The sequence below is a fragment of the Orcinus orca genome, chromosome 14 (assembly GCF_937001465.1).
Source record: "Orcinus orca chromosome 14, mOrcOrc1.1, whole genome shotgun sequence".
Classification (NCBI taxonomy): Eukaryota; Metazoa; Chordata; class Mammalia; order Artiodactyla; family Delphinidae; genus Orcinus; species Orcinus orca.
In genome coordinates, this window is record NC_064572.1 from 13,325,759 (window position 1) to 13,342,942 (window position 17,184).

The 17,184-nt window shown below is 42.2% G+C and overlaps 1 protein-coding gene across 2 annotated transcripts in view; it reads left to right on the forward strand.

Moving 5' to 3' along the window:
- MTR (5-methyltetrahydrofolate-homocysteine methyltransferase) overlaps positions 1–17,030 on the forward strand; it is a 94,915-nt gene extending 77,885 nt beyond the window's left edge. For both annotated transcript variants that reach the window (XM_033431310.2, XM_033431309.2), the window contains exons 23-25: positions 7,538–7,605; positions 8,186–8,306; positions 16,548–17,030. In XM_033431310.2, the coding sequence (XP_033287201.2) occupies positions 7,538–7,605; positions 8,186–8,306; positions 16,548–16,695 (337 nt within the window). In that variant the 3' untranslated portion in view covers positions 16,696–17,030. The remainder of the gene's footprint in view (positions 1–7,537; positions 7,606–8,185; positions 8,307–16,547) is intronic.
- The last annotated feature ends 154 nt before the right edge of the window (positions 17,031–17,184 follow it).

The following is a 17,184-nucleotide window of genomic DNA, read 5'->3' on the forward strand; positions in this document are numbered from 1 at the left end:
CCCTTGGAGTTGTCTTTGCCCACTGTCGGATAATAATTACCCTCTAAGCGCCCCGCCTACTCTCAAAATATTTATCCATGTCTGCGTTCAAGGCTAATTAAATGCAGCTAAGAACCACTCAGAAAGGCTGGAGATGGAGGAGCAGTGTGAGGGCGGCACCTTCTTCCCTCTGACTGTCTTCACAGGCACTTCCGTTTGGCTGCCTGTTCACTGTCAAAGACTTAGCATTCTCTCCTGGTCCTGGAAATGAGGAATATTGTTCTTGGAATATATTAATTTTTTTAAGATAAAAATACTGGAGATACAGTGGAGGTTGTTATAATGAGATTTTACCTATAGGATAAGTATTTGGACGAGAAATAAGTATTTGGATGAGGTATTTGCTTCCTAAAATCTCTGACATTTCTTCTGTTGTCTCATCTTTTCAAACCCTATGTTGTTGGTTTCTATTTGCATTCATCATAATTAGTTCAAGTTCAGTTACGCTGATAAATGTTTATAGATCATCTACTACATACCATGCATTGTATCAGAGACACCAAAGTGATTGAGTTGACTTTTCTCCATTCAAGAACTTTACTGTTTATCAGGCTAAAAAGCAGGAACATGTTCAGTGGTGATAGTGGGACAAGAACTATTGAAAAGGCAATTTGTAGACAAACTCTCTACAGCAATTCTTGAGATATCATTGTCATGTGTTTATCATTTTTTATTATGAAAAATGGACAAGTAGTTGAGAGAATCATACCAGGAATGTATTTTCCTCCAGTTAAAACATTTTAAGGGACTTCCCTGGTGGCGCAGTGGTTAAGAATCCGCCTGCCAATGCAGGGGACATGGGTTTGATCCCTGGTCCGGGAAGATCCCACATGCCGCGGAGCAACTAAGCCCATGCGCCACAACTACTGAACCTGTGCTCTAGAGCCAGCGAGCCACAACTGCTGAAACCCACGCGCCTAGAGCCCGTGCTCTGCAACGAGAGAAGCCACCGCAATGAGAACCCTGCTCACCGCAACGAAGAGTAGCCCCTGCTCGCCGCATCTAGAGAAAGCCCGCATGCAGCAACGAAGACCCAAAGCAGTCAAAAAAAAAAAAGAGGCCAGGGAAAACTGTGACCAGCATACCCAGTTCCTCTGGCTTGTGCACTGGGGGCCACTTATCTGGAGTAACTGGAGAAACATCTTCTGATGAAATTCTATTCTTTTTGCAAAAAAAAAAAAGTTAATGTGCAAACTTTTTCTATCAGGTCAAACACTCCTTTGGGTCTTATGTCTTATAACACATAGACTCTTGGCACTGGTGGGTTTAATGTTATGACATCAGCTAGTAGACAGGTGCCCCTGATAGCTGCTTTATATAGTTAAATGTATGCTTTTGCTGGGTATCCATGTTCCAGCTGATGCCTGGGTGAATCACCCAGCTAGTGAGTGAGTCTAGCAAACCATCCAGTACCAGATATTAATGCAACTTTCTCATTCCTGGTTCTTTGTCGTTGACGCAGTAAATCTCATGAAGAGACATGTTCTTTGTGGGGGAAAAAAGAAGTAAAGAGGACTGAAAGTGATAGTTCTGTCTAGACAGAAAACACATTTTTTATGGGGATGATGCAATAGAATTTGCAGATTTGAGAATTTAAATGGATCTGGGGATGTGTCCACCAAGAGTTTATTAATACCTAATATTTGTTTTCTGCTTCACAATTTATATAGTGCTTTTATATAACTGATTTTTCTTTTTCTTTGTTTTTTGGTATTCTTTTCCTGATCCTTCCTTCCTTCCTCCCTCCCTCCCTCCCTCTTTCTTTCTTTCTTTTTGTTCATTCTTTTTATGGTTTTGATCCTGCTTTGCCTGCCTCAATTATTGTATTTCTCATTTTACACAGCTAGCAAGTGGCAGGCTGTACTCAGGGCTTCTGAATCCAAAAGTCGGGATTCTATGTTATGTCAGTTTAGCTTCCAGTATTTATTCCAGTTATAAACAACTTTAACTGTAATGTATAATATTAATATGCTAGTTAAATTCCTCTGAAGAAATAATTTAGAATACTTAAAAACATTTTTGATCAGATATTTGATTACATGAAAGTTGATTTTAGATATACTCTTTAATAATAATTATATAAAGAGACAAATGTGGACTTTCCCCATGTAACAGATAATGCACACTGTTTGGGTAAGAAAAAGTAGGATATATTAACAGAAATGTTAAAATTAGATATACATCTAGTACTTTAAAAAATATGGATCTGATGAAACAGATAATGAGGTATATTTTCATTTTAACCAGTGGTTCTTAATATAATTGTCTAGTATGGGTAAATAATACGCAATATATGGCTAAGAAGGGGACGCTTTGAAACTGTATAATGTTAGAGCTTTCAGCTGAGTGAGGAAAACAACTGTATCTAAGTCAAGGGCGCACTAGAGACTTCTCCTAGCACCTCAACATGCTCTCTTTATAATTATTCGGAGGCTTTCAACTGTGTGTGTGTGTGTCTGTCTGTGTCTGTCTGTCGTTTTCTAGCTTAATTGAGATATAATTGACATATAACATTGTTTAAGGTGTAAAACGTTGATTTGATACACTTATATATTGCAGTATGATCACCACCATAGTGTTAGCTAACACCTCCATCACATCACATAATTACCATTTCTTGTTTGTGGTGAGCACATTAAGATCTACTTTCTTAACACTCTCAAGTATATCATACAGTATTGTTAACTCCATTCATAGTGCTGTGTATTATATCCCTAGAACTTATTCATCTTCCAACTGGAAGTTTGTACCCTTGACCAGCATCTCCCCATTTCCCCACCCCTCAGCCCCTGGTAACAGCTGTCCTACTCTCTGTTTCTAAGAGTTCAGCTGTTTTAGATTTCCTGTGTAAGCATATCCTACAGTATTTGTCTCTCTCTGTCTGACTTATTTCACTTAGCATAATGCCCTCATAGTCCATCCATGTCATAATGGCAGGGTTTCCTTCTTTCTTATGGCTTCTTATGGTTCCATCGTATGCATGTATCACTCCTGCTTTATCCATTTATCTGTTCTTAACCACAGCTTGGAAACCTTATAGGGGCTGCAGACTGGTACGGTACTCCCATCTAGTGGTGGTACCTGTGAATTGCAGGATCAGAAGAAGCTGCCACCTTTAACTTCATTTCACATGACAGTAAATATGAGGCACCCTAAGTGGATGCAGATGCAAAGCTAGCTTTATATTCCATTTTAATTCCTTCTGGAGAGTAAAAGGGGCTTTATATATTACAATATTTATTTTCTAAATTGTATGAATTCTTAAATAGTATTGGATGCCTTTGCTAAGGCATTTAGTGCAGCTTACTTTTTTTCTGTATTAGAAACTCAAATTAAATGCCTGCATTTACAGCTCTGTTATAAGCACTTTAGAAAGATGATTATAAAATACAAAATTTTCCATAACATCATTTTTATTTTCTTTAATCTCTCATGTGGCAAAATATAAGAATGTGTATAAGAGGGCTACAGACACTGGGTATAGCTCAGAGTGCAGAAGGGAAACCAAGGGAAAGCCAAGGGAGGTGGAGAGTTATATGGGGGATGCAGGGAGTTGTAGTAAAGGGGAAAGAAAATGGGAAGAGATGGTGGGAAGAATGGCAGCTGCCACGGAAGGCAGGGATGGGATTGACCCAGGCTTCAGATCCTTTCCTTCAGCCAGGGTTCCCCAGGGCCAGTTGTTTGTGATTCTGGACCTTCGTAGTACTAGTTTCTGCCTGGGTGGCCCTCTTTTTTCCTTCATCCAGCTAATACCTACGTATTTTTTCAAAATGCAGCTGGAATCACCCTCCTGGGATGCTTCTAGTTGTTACCGAGATTAGATGGTCTCCCACAGCACACTGTAAATGCCTCCTCTGTGGCACTTGTCACACCATATTCTAATTCAGAATATGAATTAGAATTCATATTCTAATGAACTCACATGTGCTCAGAAACTGATTTCTCAACTCACACATGCTCAGGAACTGATCCCCTTCTTCTGGGGTGGGGCTGGGGACAACCCGAGGCCTAGATTGGTTGTCCCTGGTGGTGAGCAGCCTCCTTCCTGTATCCCAGTGCCATAAATACTACTTTCTATGCATGGAAAACTTTGGGAAGTGCTCCTCTAAACAGTGATATATTTGACTGTCTCCCAGCAAGACCTCTTAAGACAGCCTAATACGCTGGAAGTTGAACTTGTACCCCAGACCCCTGGCTCACTGTTTCCAGACCTCTTCTTACCTGCCTGACTGCCGGTTGTCACTCTCTTGCTGATTTCTCCTTCTCTGTGTGACCCCTGAACAGGGGAGTGCTCCGAGGCTCAGCCCTGGGACCTCTTCTCTGTCTGTCCTCACTACCTAGGTTAGTGCTTCTCGGACTGTAATGTGCCTTCTGACCACCTGGGATCTTGATAAAGGTCAGATCAGGTTAAAGTAGGTCTGGTCAGATAGTCTTAGATCATCTCATTCAGTCTCATGACTTTTTTTTCTTGCTCCTCTCCCCTTTCATCTCCCCTCCCCTTCCCCTCCTCTCTCCCCACCTTCCCTCCCCCCTTTCTCCCCACCCTCCACCCGCTTTTGGCAATTTATTTTTCTACATCTTTTACACACGGTCTGAGGACTTTTTAACACCATCTAATATGCTGTCAAGTCCCAGGTTTTATCCCCAGCATGGATCTGTCACCTGGACTCTAGGCTTACCTATCCAGATGACTACCTAAGGGCTCCATTTGGATAGCTAAAGAAACAATATTTTGAAGAACTAATCGCTGCCATTAAGATGCCCTCTACAGGGCTTCCCTGGTGGTGCAGTGGTTAAGAATCTGTCTGCCCATGCAGGGGACACAGGTTTGAGCCCTGGTCCAGGAAGGTCACATTTGCTGTGGAGCAACTAAGCCTGTGGGCCACAACTACTGAGCCTGTGCTCTAGAGCCCGCGAACCACAACTACTGAGCCCACTTGCCACAACTACTGAAGCCCGTGCACCTAGAGCCCGTGCTCCGCAACAAGAGAAGCCACTGCAATGTGAAGCCCACACGCTGCAACGAAGAGTAGCCCCTGCTCGCCGCACCTAGAGAAAGCCCGCACGCAGCAACGAAGACTCAACGTGGCCAAAAATAAATAAATAATAAAAATTTAAAAAAGAAAAAATGATGCCCTCTTCTCCCCCTCTGACCTTACTCCCTACAGCTTTCTCCTTCCTCCATTTCTGTCCGGCCACGAGGTTTCCTTAGTTTTCCTCAAACAAAAGCAAGCATCACACGATGTTCCTAAAACAAGAAAAAGAATTGAGAGCAAGATGATTCTTGCCATCATACTGATGATTTTTAATTGAATTTTTAAAATATATGCAATGCTGAAAGCAGTCAGCTTTGAAATACATGCCTCTTTATCTTGATATAAAAGCAATATGCTATTTTGCTTAGTTTTATAAGCTGTATTTAGTCACAGTTTAACAAATCTAGTTGCCAGACTGAGTGCAATGTGCTAAAAAAAAAAAAAAAAAAAGGGTTCCACCTTGCCCCTGTTATAACCTGCAGGCCCCATCATCAACACTTACAGCATTTGTTCTCTACTGGCTTAGTGCTAACAGACCTGAATAGAGTTAGCATTGATTTGAAATTGTGTACTTAACTGAGGATTCCATATACGCTAGTTTATTTTTTTTTTAATTTAAGTAATATGGCAACAAACTAAAAAATCTAACCGTATGAGAAGGTATATAGTGAGAAGCAAGGCCCCTTCCTGCCCCTGGTGTCCAACTACACCCACCTGTTAGCAGCTGACATGATGTCAGGTAGTAGTTCTTAAGCATTGATTTTTTTTTTATTTAAAATTATTTTGCCTATTTAGTTTTAAGAATTGTTGACATTAGGAAGCAAGTGAAAATGCATACTGTAATTTTTTAAACATCTTTATAACAAATACTTATGATCAAATTAAATTGTCAAAATGACTGACATTCCGTGTACTCTCTAAATCTAGAAGAGTAGTTTATAGAACATTTTCAAGGGCAAAAGTCCCATTTTCTCCGAGTTCCAGAAAGCTGTCTCCTCCCTGAGTTACAGTTCCTTGGTGTTACTCTGTCCTCTGAGCTTAACAGGCTCCAGGCTTCCTTTGCCCATTTGCGTCCCCCTTCTCATGTGCCCGCCCAGGGTCAGCTCTTCCTTTGAGTCTCACTCCATCTCTCGTGGTTACCTGCTCTCTGATTCAGTCTCCCTCTCCCTCAACTTAAGTCACCAGATTCCTTCTCGTCAGCTTTTCATGTGCAGGAACTGACCTCTTCTTGCTTATCCTCCTAGTTGGCTTCCATGTAGGGTATACTGTTCAGTTGATATTTATTGAGTCAACTTACCCAGCATCTTTATTGGCCTACATGGCTAAGAAGATGGATTTTGGTGTCAGATCCTGGTTCAAACCTCAGCTCTGCTACTGATTAGTTGTTTGACTGGACAAGATGCTTAACTTCTGGGCCCACACTTCTCTGGGCCCTTCCTCATTAAAATGTAAAAATCATGTTTTCAAGAATTTTAAAAATAGAGAGTATTAATTGGTAAAACCTGCCTCAAAATCGAGTTTAAAATATGAATCAAGCATCGTAAAAATATTTATATTCTTTAATGCAATAATGCCATTTGTATTAACCATCCAGTGTATATATTTGGATAAATGCATGAAGTAAAATATGAAAACAAACCACAGAAAATGGGCCCCATGGTAGTGCTTCCATGCAGAGTTCCTGTGAGGGTTAAACAAGATTGTTTATGCAGAAGGCTTAGCATAGTGGAAACAACCCAGGTGTCCATTGACAGGTGGATGAATAAACACCATGTGGCACATTCATACAATGGAATATTATTCAGCCTTAAAAAGGAATGAAGTTCTGACACAGGCTACAACGTGGAGCATCCCTGAAGTCATTATGCTAAGTGATATAAACCACACACAAAAGGACAAATAATGTATGATTCCACTTATATAAATACCCAGACTAGGCAAATTCATAGAGACAGAAAGTAGAGTAGAGGTTACCAGGGGCTGGGACGGGCCGATCAGGGATTGTTGCTGAGGGATTGCAGAGTTTCTTTTGGGGCGATGAAAGAGTTTTGAAAATAAATGCTGGTGATGGTTGCACAACATTGCAACTGACTGATTAGTGATGCTGAATTGTACTTAGGTTAAAATGGCAAATTATGTGTTATATATATTTTACCAGAGCTTAGGAAATAATAGTGTCCTCTATCAAAAATTATTGAATTGTCTACTTTAAATAGGTGGATTAGATGCTCTGTGGATTAAGTCGGCAAAGGTGTTTAAAAAAGCTCAGCATAGTCCCTGACCCATGGTCAGTTCCTAATAAATGACAGTCGTCGATGAGTTGGTGGTTGATATTTAGTGAGCTTTTCAGTGTGATTCCAGTTTACGTTAGAGTAATATTTAATGGCTAAATAAAAATGTTCGTCTAGCTTTTTCCTAATGGGTTCTCATTAATTTTCTCACATCTCATTTCTGTGCCCCAGAGTTATTGACTTAGGAGTCATGACTCCATGTGACAAGATACTGAAAGCTGCTCTCGACCACAAAGCAGGTACTGTGCAGCCGTGCTCCTGGGCATTTCAGTAAATACCATTTCCTCCCATTGTCTGTCTATCGGTGAATAGCCATGCCCCAGCCCATGTGGGATGGTGGGACATTCAGACATTCAAGTGCTAGCTCTGCCTGGGGGTGCTGTCATTGCCGTTTATAATGGAGGTAGAAGGGGTGAGCAGGTAACCGTGAAACTCCTCTCTAGCTATGAGGAAGGGGAATGGGGACAGGCTTCTTAAAAGAGAACAGTTTTATTAGACTTTTTTCCTCTGTGTGTAGTTGCTTTTATGTTTCTTCTGACACTGTGACACATTGAGTCTGGGAAATCATGAACTAACAATTGTGCGGCTTCCCGAAACTGTGGCAAGCATTTTATTGCAACTTGAAGTTGCAAATCATATTTACTCCTGAAAGCAAAAAATAAATTGAAAACCCCAGTCAGAAGAGAAGCCTCAGAATTAGAAATTGGGAATTTATCTTCTGTCTTGTGGTCTTTATTACAAAGTTTTGAAAATGAGTCTTCATACTTTTCCTCTCATCCTCCTTCTCACTGTCCTTTTTTCTCTTTTTTTAAATAATAGATATAATTGGCCTGTCAGGACTAATCACTCCTTCCCTGGATGAAATGATTTTCGTTGCTAAGGAAATGGAGAGATTAGCTATAAAGATTCCGTTGTTGATTGGAGGAGCTACCACTTCGAGGTAAGTCATGCTACTGAGCTTTGTGCTTCCCTTAAATTCTCTTAAATGCCAGCATTTAAAAACAGTGATAAAACCTGACTTTTTTTCTTATGCATAGTGCATTGGCTTCTTGTTATATAAATACATGAACTTTCCAGCCTTCACACCACGAGAGCCAGAATCATTTGGGGGCCTGCTGCAGGAAACTCCTCTGTCATCTACCCCCTCTCCCTGTTTTTGGATTCCTTTGGCCTGCAGTCCTCTTTTCCTTCATCTTCTCACCTCCCATTCAGTTCCTGAGACTTCTAACGAACACTTATCCTCTTGAAATCAAACTGAGTGGAGAAGCTGTGTTTTTTGGTACAAAAACACTGCTTGAACTTTTGCCCACTCTCTGTCTTGAAGCAGGTATCTGACTGAATAATTACAGGTTCTCTTGAAGAAACTCCGACCTTGTAATAGTTGAGATAGAAAGCTGACCTAGAGAGAATGAATCAGAGGATCACTTTGGGAAGTTGTTTCTGGAAGAGAGACCTTTGGGGAACCTTTGGGTCAAATAATTTAAAGAGAAAGTTCAAATTCGGTCACGTGATTATTATTCAGTTTGTCGGATTTCTCCTGGGGTCACGATCATAATGATATTTGGTGAGAGGTATGTTAATTATGGGTATTAGACTTTAAAAAAAAATTTATTTTATATTGGAGTGTAGTTGATTAACAATGTTGTGTTAGTTTTAGGTGTACAGCAGAGTGATTTAGTTGTACATACACATAGATCCATTCTTTTTCAAATTCTTTTCCCATTTAGGTTGTTAGGTAATGTTGAGCAGAGTTCCATGGATATTAGATTTCTCATGACACATTCCTTATGCCCCATGTAGTTCACTTTAGCAGGGAGCAGTGCCCAGGAGGAGCATTGACCTTGATGGTCACACAAGCATGCAGTTTACTTTTCTGATACAATATACAGTAGATGTGGGACAAAGCTATTCCAGGGTTCCTTTCACTCTGGAAACAACTGTATGTTAAGCCGTTTGTATTAGGGATCTCCACAGAAACAGGATCAGTAAGGGGTGTGTGCGTGTGTGTGTGTGTGCGCGCGCGTGCGTGTGTGTGTGTGTGTGTGTGTATCTATACAGGGGGTGTGGGGGAAGGGAGGGAGAGTGATTGATTTTAAGGAACTGGCTTATGCGATATGGGGGCAGGTATGTCTGAAATCTACAGGGAACGTGGGCAGACTGGAGGCCAGGCAAGAGTTGCTGTTGTATCTTGAGTCCCCAGGCAGTCTGGAGGCAGAAGGCCTTCTTCCTCTGGCGACTGCAGCCTTTTCTCTTAAGGTCTTTGATTGGATGAGGCCCACCCACACGGAGGACAATCTGCTTTACTCAGAGCCTACTGATTTAAATGTTAATCATATCTAAAAAATACCTTCACAGAAACATCTAGATTGTTGTTTGACCAAAAACTGGGTACCATGGCCTACCCAAATTGGCACATAAAATTGACCATCCTTCCATTTATAACCTGAATGGACCATGTTCATGAATAGTCAGGGTTCTATGTCATGTATCCACTAATTACTTTTCATACTTGAAGGACTCAGTAGTGTGGCTATCGTTGCTCACATTAGAAAACTAGGTTTGTTTTTCCACGAAGGACTTACCCACTAGGATACTGGCAGATCGTTCTCCAGGGATATGACCTCATCGATACCTGAGGTTTCAGTGAGCATGGTTGTGGGTAATTGATGATTATAGTATGAATATTCATTAGCTTAGCAAAGAGAATGGTAAGGGAATCTACAGATTATTGTCAAAATGAAAGACCTTTTAAAATCATGGTTGTAAAAGAGGATAAATAAATACTTAAATGAACAGATGTAATGAAATGCATTATGAGTTATGTAAATGTGATGCTGGTTTCCAAATGAGAACCACTTTATGTGGACACTGCACTCGGGAATTCAATACCAGGAAACCACATATTGCTACTTGTGCAAGTTGGAATGTTACCAATAGTTAATTCTACTGTATCTCTTACCAAGTAAGAGCCACCAGATTAAAGAGGTTTCTTAAAAAATAACCGGAAGTAACATGACTAACCTCTCAGGATACATCATTGGCAAACTTAGCCATAAAGGACTCTTATGGCTATGACTCTATACCAGTTATAACCTGGTATATCAAGTTAAAATTAATCAGATCAGAAATCACCCACAGTCTTAGTGCTATTGTAGAATATCTATTCTCATCATCTGGGAAACTAAATGTGTTCCTCCAAGGAGAGAGAAATCTGGATCCCATGACCTCCCAAGGTCTCTTTAACTCTCTGATGTTTTGTTTCTCGATGAGCTTTTCTGGTTCTATTCTCTTCCATGCCTGTTGCAGTTTCTGAAAAATTATTTAGAAAATAAAAGCCAGTAGTGGTGCTTCCAGGTAACCATCCCCTTCTCCATTGTGGTGCAAGGGGCAGCCTTTGAAAAAGAGATTCTCGTGCAGCCTCCAGGAATGTCAGTGTAAAATTCCCCCTTCTGCCTTCATTTTAAAGTGGTGACAGTGGGTGAGGTCTCAGACCTGGAGGCTTGCTTCGTCAAGCCCTCTTATTTAAGTAAGCACTTTTGCTAAGTATAGCACTCATGTAGAAAAGTACACAAGTCACAGGTAAGCAACTTGATGAATTTTTTAAAAAATGAAACCACCCATGTAATAACCCCCAGATCAAGAAATAGAACATTAATGACACTCTGGGAACTTCACTGGATCCCCGACCTAGTCATTCTATCTTCTATCACCACAGTTTGGTTTTGTCTGCATTTCAACTTTGTGTAAGTGGAATCCTACTGTACGTATTCATTCTTCTGTGTCTCGCTCAACATTATGTCTTTAAGGCCTAAACTCGTTATTACAGTAGTGTTTTTGTTTTTTTTCCCATTGTGGTATAATATGGCATTGTATTATGCCCTCTGGCTTATTTATCCATGCTAGTGTTGGTGGACATTTGGGTTTTTCCAGTTTGGGGCTATTACACAGAATGCTGCTATGTATGTGTTTCTGCCCTGAAGCAGACTTGCTGGGTCACAGAATATGCATATGGTCATCGGCATTAGATATTTTTTCTAAAGTGATTGTATTAATTTATACTCCCACCGGCAATTATGAGATTTCCAATTATTCCACATCCTTTTCAGTTTTATCCATTTTAGTGTGTGTGTAACAATATCTTGCTAAGGTCTTCATTTGTATTTCTCTACTGACTAATGATGTTGAGTACCTTTTCATGTGTATATTGACCACTTGGATATGCTTTTTAAATCTTTTTTTTTTAATTAGGTATTCTGCCCTTTTTTTTCTTTTACTGATTTGTATGCATTCTTTATATTGGAAACAAGACTCTTTATCAGAAATATGTATTGCAAATAGAGTTTTCCAATATGGCTTACCTTTTGCTGTCTTAGTGGTATTTTGGGTAACAGAAGTTCTTCATTTTCATGAAGTCTGATTTATCGATCTCTTTATGGTTAGTGCTTTTCACATCTGTGTAAGAAGGCTTCTACCCTAGGAGAGTCAGCTTTGCTAGAAAGCATTCGGGAGTTTGATTGTCTCAGAAGTCATCTGAGAACGCTTATCATCACCTCCTACAGACCTGTGGAGGGCTCAGCAGAGGCCCAGTTCTTTCCTTTGCTGTTTTTGAGCAAATGGAGGCTCAGGACTTCCAAATTCTCATGAAAGCAGATCTTGAGGGGAATAGCAGCATGGCTTTTCCAAACCTCAGGGGCCTGAGGTAGGTAGCGTGAGAGAATTAGAACTGTACCCCCAAGACACGAAATGAGGCTTGAGGATGGATCCTTGGAGAGGCTGAAAGGGTTATACAGATTTGGGGTCATATGTGGGTAGAAATCTGTTTGGAATGGCCCTTTTTAACCTGTAGCTATAAGAGACTAGAAAACTGAATTTTCTCCTGTCTGTAATACAGATGGTTTTGTATCACAAACTAGAAATGACTTTAATGGAAATCTGGCCCTTTTAGCTACAGAACTTCTCAAGGGCACAAGTCTGGCAGTTAGCTCTCAATTTTTAACTGGTTTAAAGCCAATAACTGCAAAGTGTCTTTTTCAATTATCTTTTGTGTAGTTTAAACTTGGAGAATTCAACAGGAAGTCACATTGCTCAAAGCTGGAGGTAATTTTCTGAGTTTTCTGTTGTTTTTTTTTTTAACTGCTATGAGGTGAGGTGCTGAATTACATAACTGATAATATTTTCCTCTGTATAGGATTTCAAAGAATGAATTTTACATGCTAATCTCACTCCTGATTCCATCTTTTTTAAAAATAAATTTATTTATTCAATTTATTTATTATTTTTGGCTGCGTTGGATCTTTGTTGCTGCGTGCGGGCTTTTACTAGTTGCAGCGAGCGGGGCCTACTCTTCGTTGCGGTGCGTGGGCTTCTCATTGCAGTGGCTTCTCTTGTTGCGGAGCACAGGCTCTAGGCGTGCGGGCTTTAGTAGTTGTGGCTCCCGGGCTTCAGTACTTGTGGCTTGAGGGCTCTAGAGCTCAGGCTCAGTAGTTGTGGCGCAAGGGCTTAGTTGTTCTGTGGCATGTGGGATCTTCCTGGACCAGGGCTCGAACCCGTGTCCCCTGCATTGGCAGGCGGATTCTTTTTTTTTTTTTTTTTTTTTTAAATCCATTTTGAGTTTATTTATTTATTTATTTATTTTTTAACATCTTTATTGGGGTATAATTTCTTTACAATGGTGTGTTAGTTTCTGCTTTATAACAAAGTGAATCAGTCATACATAAACATATGTTCCCATATGTCTTCCCTGTTGCGTCTCCCTCCCTCCCACCCTCCCCATCCCACCACTCCAGGCTGTCACAAAGCACCGAGCCAATATCCCTGTGCCATGCGGCTGCTTCCCACTAGCTATCTACCTTACTGCGTTTGTTAGTGTGTATATGCCCATGACTCTCTCTCGCCCTGTCACAGCTCACCCTTCCCCCTCCCCATGACCTCAAGTCCGTTCTCTAAGAGGTCTGCGTCTTGCAGGCGGATTCTTAACCACAGCGCCACCAGGGAAGCCCTCCTGATTCCATCTTAATTTTCCCATCCTTATTTCCCATTTTCTCTCATCTTTTCTCATCAAATTTTAAGTTTTGGTTATGCTGCATTTATGTAAAACACTAGTTCTGAGATAGGGTATGACATGAAATAAGTACTTGTTCTTTTTTTTTTTTTTTATTGCGGTACCACGGGCCTCTCACTGTTGTGGCCTCTCCCGTTGCGGAGCACAGGCTCCGGACGCGCAGGCTCAGCGGCCATGGCTCACGGGCGCAGCCGCTCTGCGGCATGTGGGATCTTCCCGGACCGGGGCACGAACCCGTGTGCCCTGCATCGGCAGGCGGACTCTCAACCACTGCGCCACCAGGGAAGCCCTGATGTGGTATTTTGTTTGTTTGTTTACTTTGGCTGCACTGCGCGGCATGGTGGATATTAGTTCCCCGACCAGGGATGGAACCTTCACCCTCTGCAGTGGAAGCGCAGAGTCTTAACCACTGGACTGCCAGGGAAGTCCCCGGAAGCACTCTGATAGCTGGGCAAGCTCAAATTTCATACCTGTGCTCATCCAGCTTGGACAGTGTTTGCGCTGGAAAGGAGCACTTTGATTTGTTTTGTTTTGTCTTTTTAAATCATGAAATCCATCCATTTCTTCTCAGTTCCCTTTCCCAGAAGATCATCAAAGAGAGAATGGCCAGAATTACACTGAGAACCCTTGGATACTTACTAAATATCAATTATATTGATTTAAACATTGTAAATTTTACTGGCTGTCCTTAAAAGATATGTCACTGAAGTTACGTCAGGCTTAAAACATTGTTTCCTGGGGGAACTTCATGCAGAAGAAAGACTGAGGTATATTTGTGTGTCTCAAGTTACTAAGGAAGCATCTGAGGAAGAGGACGCATACAGAGTCTAACTTGTGTTTTGAAACTGGAAGCAACATCTTCTTTATAACTTTTCCTACTGTTTGAAATCTTCACCCCCTCATAGACTACCCAAGATATTTTCAGAATCTTCGGTCCCCAAACACACAATAGGCACAAAACGGGTCCTGAGGAGGCAGTGGTGTTTGTTAGGCTGCTCCAGGGCCGAGATGCAGCTCCCCCTGCTGGTGGGCCTCCCAGTCCAGAAGGCATCTCCTGTGCTAACTGGCCTAGGCCTCAACTTCCATCTCACAGCCCAGTTCTGGTGGATTATGGCTTTAGACCTTTGCTTCCTATTTATGCACAGAAATATGCTTAGAAAGGGGACAGGTGAAATGTTAGAGGCCTTGTCTGTCTCATTATGAATAAGTCTTTAGAGCCTTCCCTTAGAAGCCTCTTAAAAACACACTCACACAAATAATGCACCTTTAATATTCTCTTGGTTTTTAAAAATTACCTCAGTAATCCACACTTATTAGAACATGTCCAACAATTCAGAGGAATGGAAAGTAAAATTTAGTCTCTCCCTTCCCACTTTCAGTCCCAGTTCTAACCTCCGTATAACCAGTGCTGACTCTTTGATGTCTGTTTCTCTGTGTTTTCTAAATATACAGACACTTACATACAAGTTGATTGGTTGGGGCAGGTTGAGGGTGGTAGTGTTTTGTTTATTTTTGGCTGCATTGGGTCTTCATTGCTGCGTGCAGGATTTCTCTACTTGTGGCGAGCGGGGACTACTCTTCGTTATGGTGCACGGGCTTCTCACTGTGGTGGCTTCTCTTGTTGCGGAGCATGGGCTCTTGGCGTGCGGGCTTCAGTATTTGTGGCACGTGGGCTCAGTAGTTGTGGTGCACGGGCTTAGTTGTTCCGCAGCATGTGGGATCTTCCCGGACCGGGGCTCGAATCCGTGTCCCCTGCATTGGCAGGCAGATTCTTAACCACTGTGCCACCAGGGAAGCCCTGTTTTGTTTCTTTTTTTAAATAAAATTGTATTAAACATACTGTTTTGCTACTTTAGTTTTTCCTTATAAAGTAGCATATTCTGGACATCTTTCCAAATGAAAATACATTTTAGTTGAGGGGAAAGAATATGAAAGTATCTGACTTGGGGAAAGTTGCTGCTACATTAAGGGGGAAGGAAGGAGAAGAAAAGACTGGGAACACTGTCCATCTTGTGGAAACTACTGTTGTCACCCTTTTTTTTTTTTTTTTTTTTTTGCTGTACGCGGGCCTCTCACTGTTGTGGCCTCTCCTGTTGCGGAGCACAGGCTCCGGACGCACAGGCTCAGCGGCCACGGCTCGCGGGCCCAGCCGCTCCGCGGCATGTGGGATCTTCCCGGACCGGGGCACGAACCCACGTCCCCTGCATCGGCAGGCGGACTCTCAACAACTGCGCCACCAGGGAAGCCCTGTTGTCACCCTTTTATGTGGAATTGTGGCAAAGTTCACACTTCTGTCCCAGCTTCAGGGTCCTGGTTTAACTACAGTAGCGGAGGGTGTATACATTTTCAGTTCTCACTTTAATATGTTATGTTTCGTAATGAAATAGCAGATGTGTAGCCTATGCTATTGCTATAAACATTCAGCAATCAGAGGGCAATTTTGTGGTAAAATTAGGTAATTTTAAGGATTAAAGGGTGTTTCTTCCTCAGAACTGACATTTTCAAGTTTGGCAAAAGGGATTTGGGGCTGAGCTAGTGTTAGGATAAGATATTGTTGCTTTGGCCTCTCTATGTTACTTTGTGTTGAATTTATTTACGGTCCAAGACTCCTTTGTACAAGTACAAGGCGGGCTTGAGGTGGAGAGGTGTTATTGTCTCCCGGGGGCAGGGAGCAGCAGCTGGGGAGTGGTGACCCGTGGCCCCTGCCAGTGTCTGGTTCTCCAGGGCTCCTGGCTGGAGGCCTAGCTTATCTGCAGGAAGAAACGCCACTTGACCTTTATGACAGCAAAGTGCTGTGCCTGGGCCGGTCCGTTCCCTTACTTCAGACAGGCTGCTAGTACAGAGAGCTGAGGACACCATCCTTATCATTTTCTCCTAGGTTTCTTTGTAGTCTGGGCCAAAAATCCATGCCTTTTTCCCCTTGGCTTCCCCCTCTTAGGGTGGGGAGAAAGTCATTCTCATTTTCCAAGGGAAATTTGGAGTTCAATATTTATAAGTACCTTGAAATCTTTCTCTGGAAGGCACTGTAGAATCACACTATCTCTAATGGTTCTGAACAAGACTTGTGTAGGAACTGTCAGCCCTGACGGATGTGTTTTTCTCCCTGACGCCTCTTTTCAGAACCCACACAGCAGTTAAAATAGCCCCAAGATACAGCGCGCCTGTGATCCACGTCCTGGACGCATCTAAGAGCGTGGTGGTGGTAAGTGTGGGCCTCGCGTTGTTTCAGAGCTCCTGTGAAGGCAAAACAGAGAGCGCTGAGAGTTAGAGCTGCTATGAAGGGGCAATAGAGAGCGCTGAGATTTAGTCGGAGCTGCTGTGAAGGGGCAACAGAGAGCGCCGAGAGTTAGACCTGATCTGAAGGGTCAACAGAAAGCGCTGAGAGTTAGAGCTGATCTGAAGGGGCAACACAGAGCGCTGAGATTTAGTCAGAGCTGCTATGAAGCGGCAACAGAGAGGGCTGAGAGTTATAGCTGTTGTGAAGGGGCAACAGAGAGCGCTGAGATTTAGTCAGAGCTGCACTGAAGGGGCAACAGCGAGCGCTGAGAGTTAGAGCTGCGTTGAAGGGGCAAGAGAGAGTATTGAGAGTTAGAGCTGCTGTGAAGGGGAAGCCGAGTGGCGAGATTTAGACCTCCTGTGAAGGGGCAACAGAGAGCGGTGAGAGTTATTCAGAGCTGCTCTGAAGAGGCAACAGACAGGGCTCAGAGTTAGAGATGCTGTGAAGGCGCAACACAGAGCGCTGCGACATAGAGCTGGT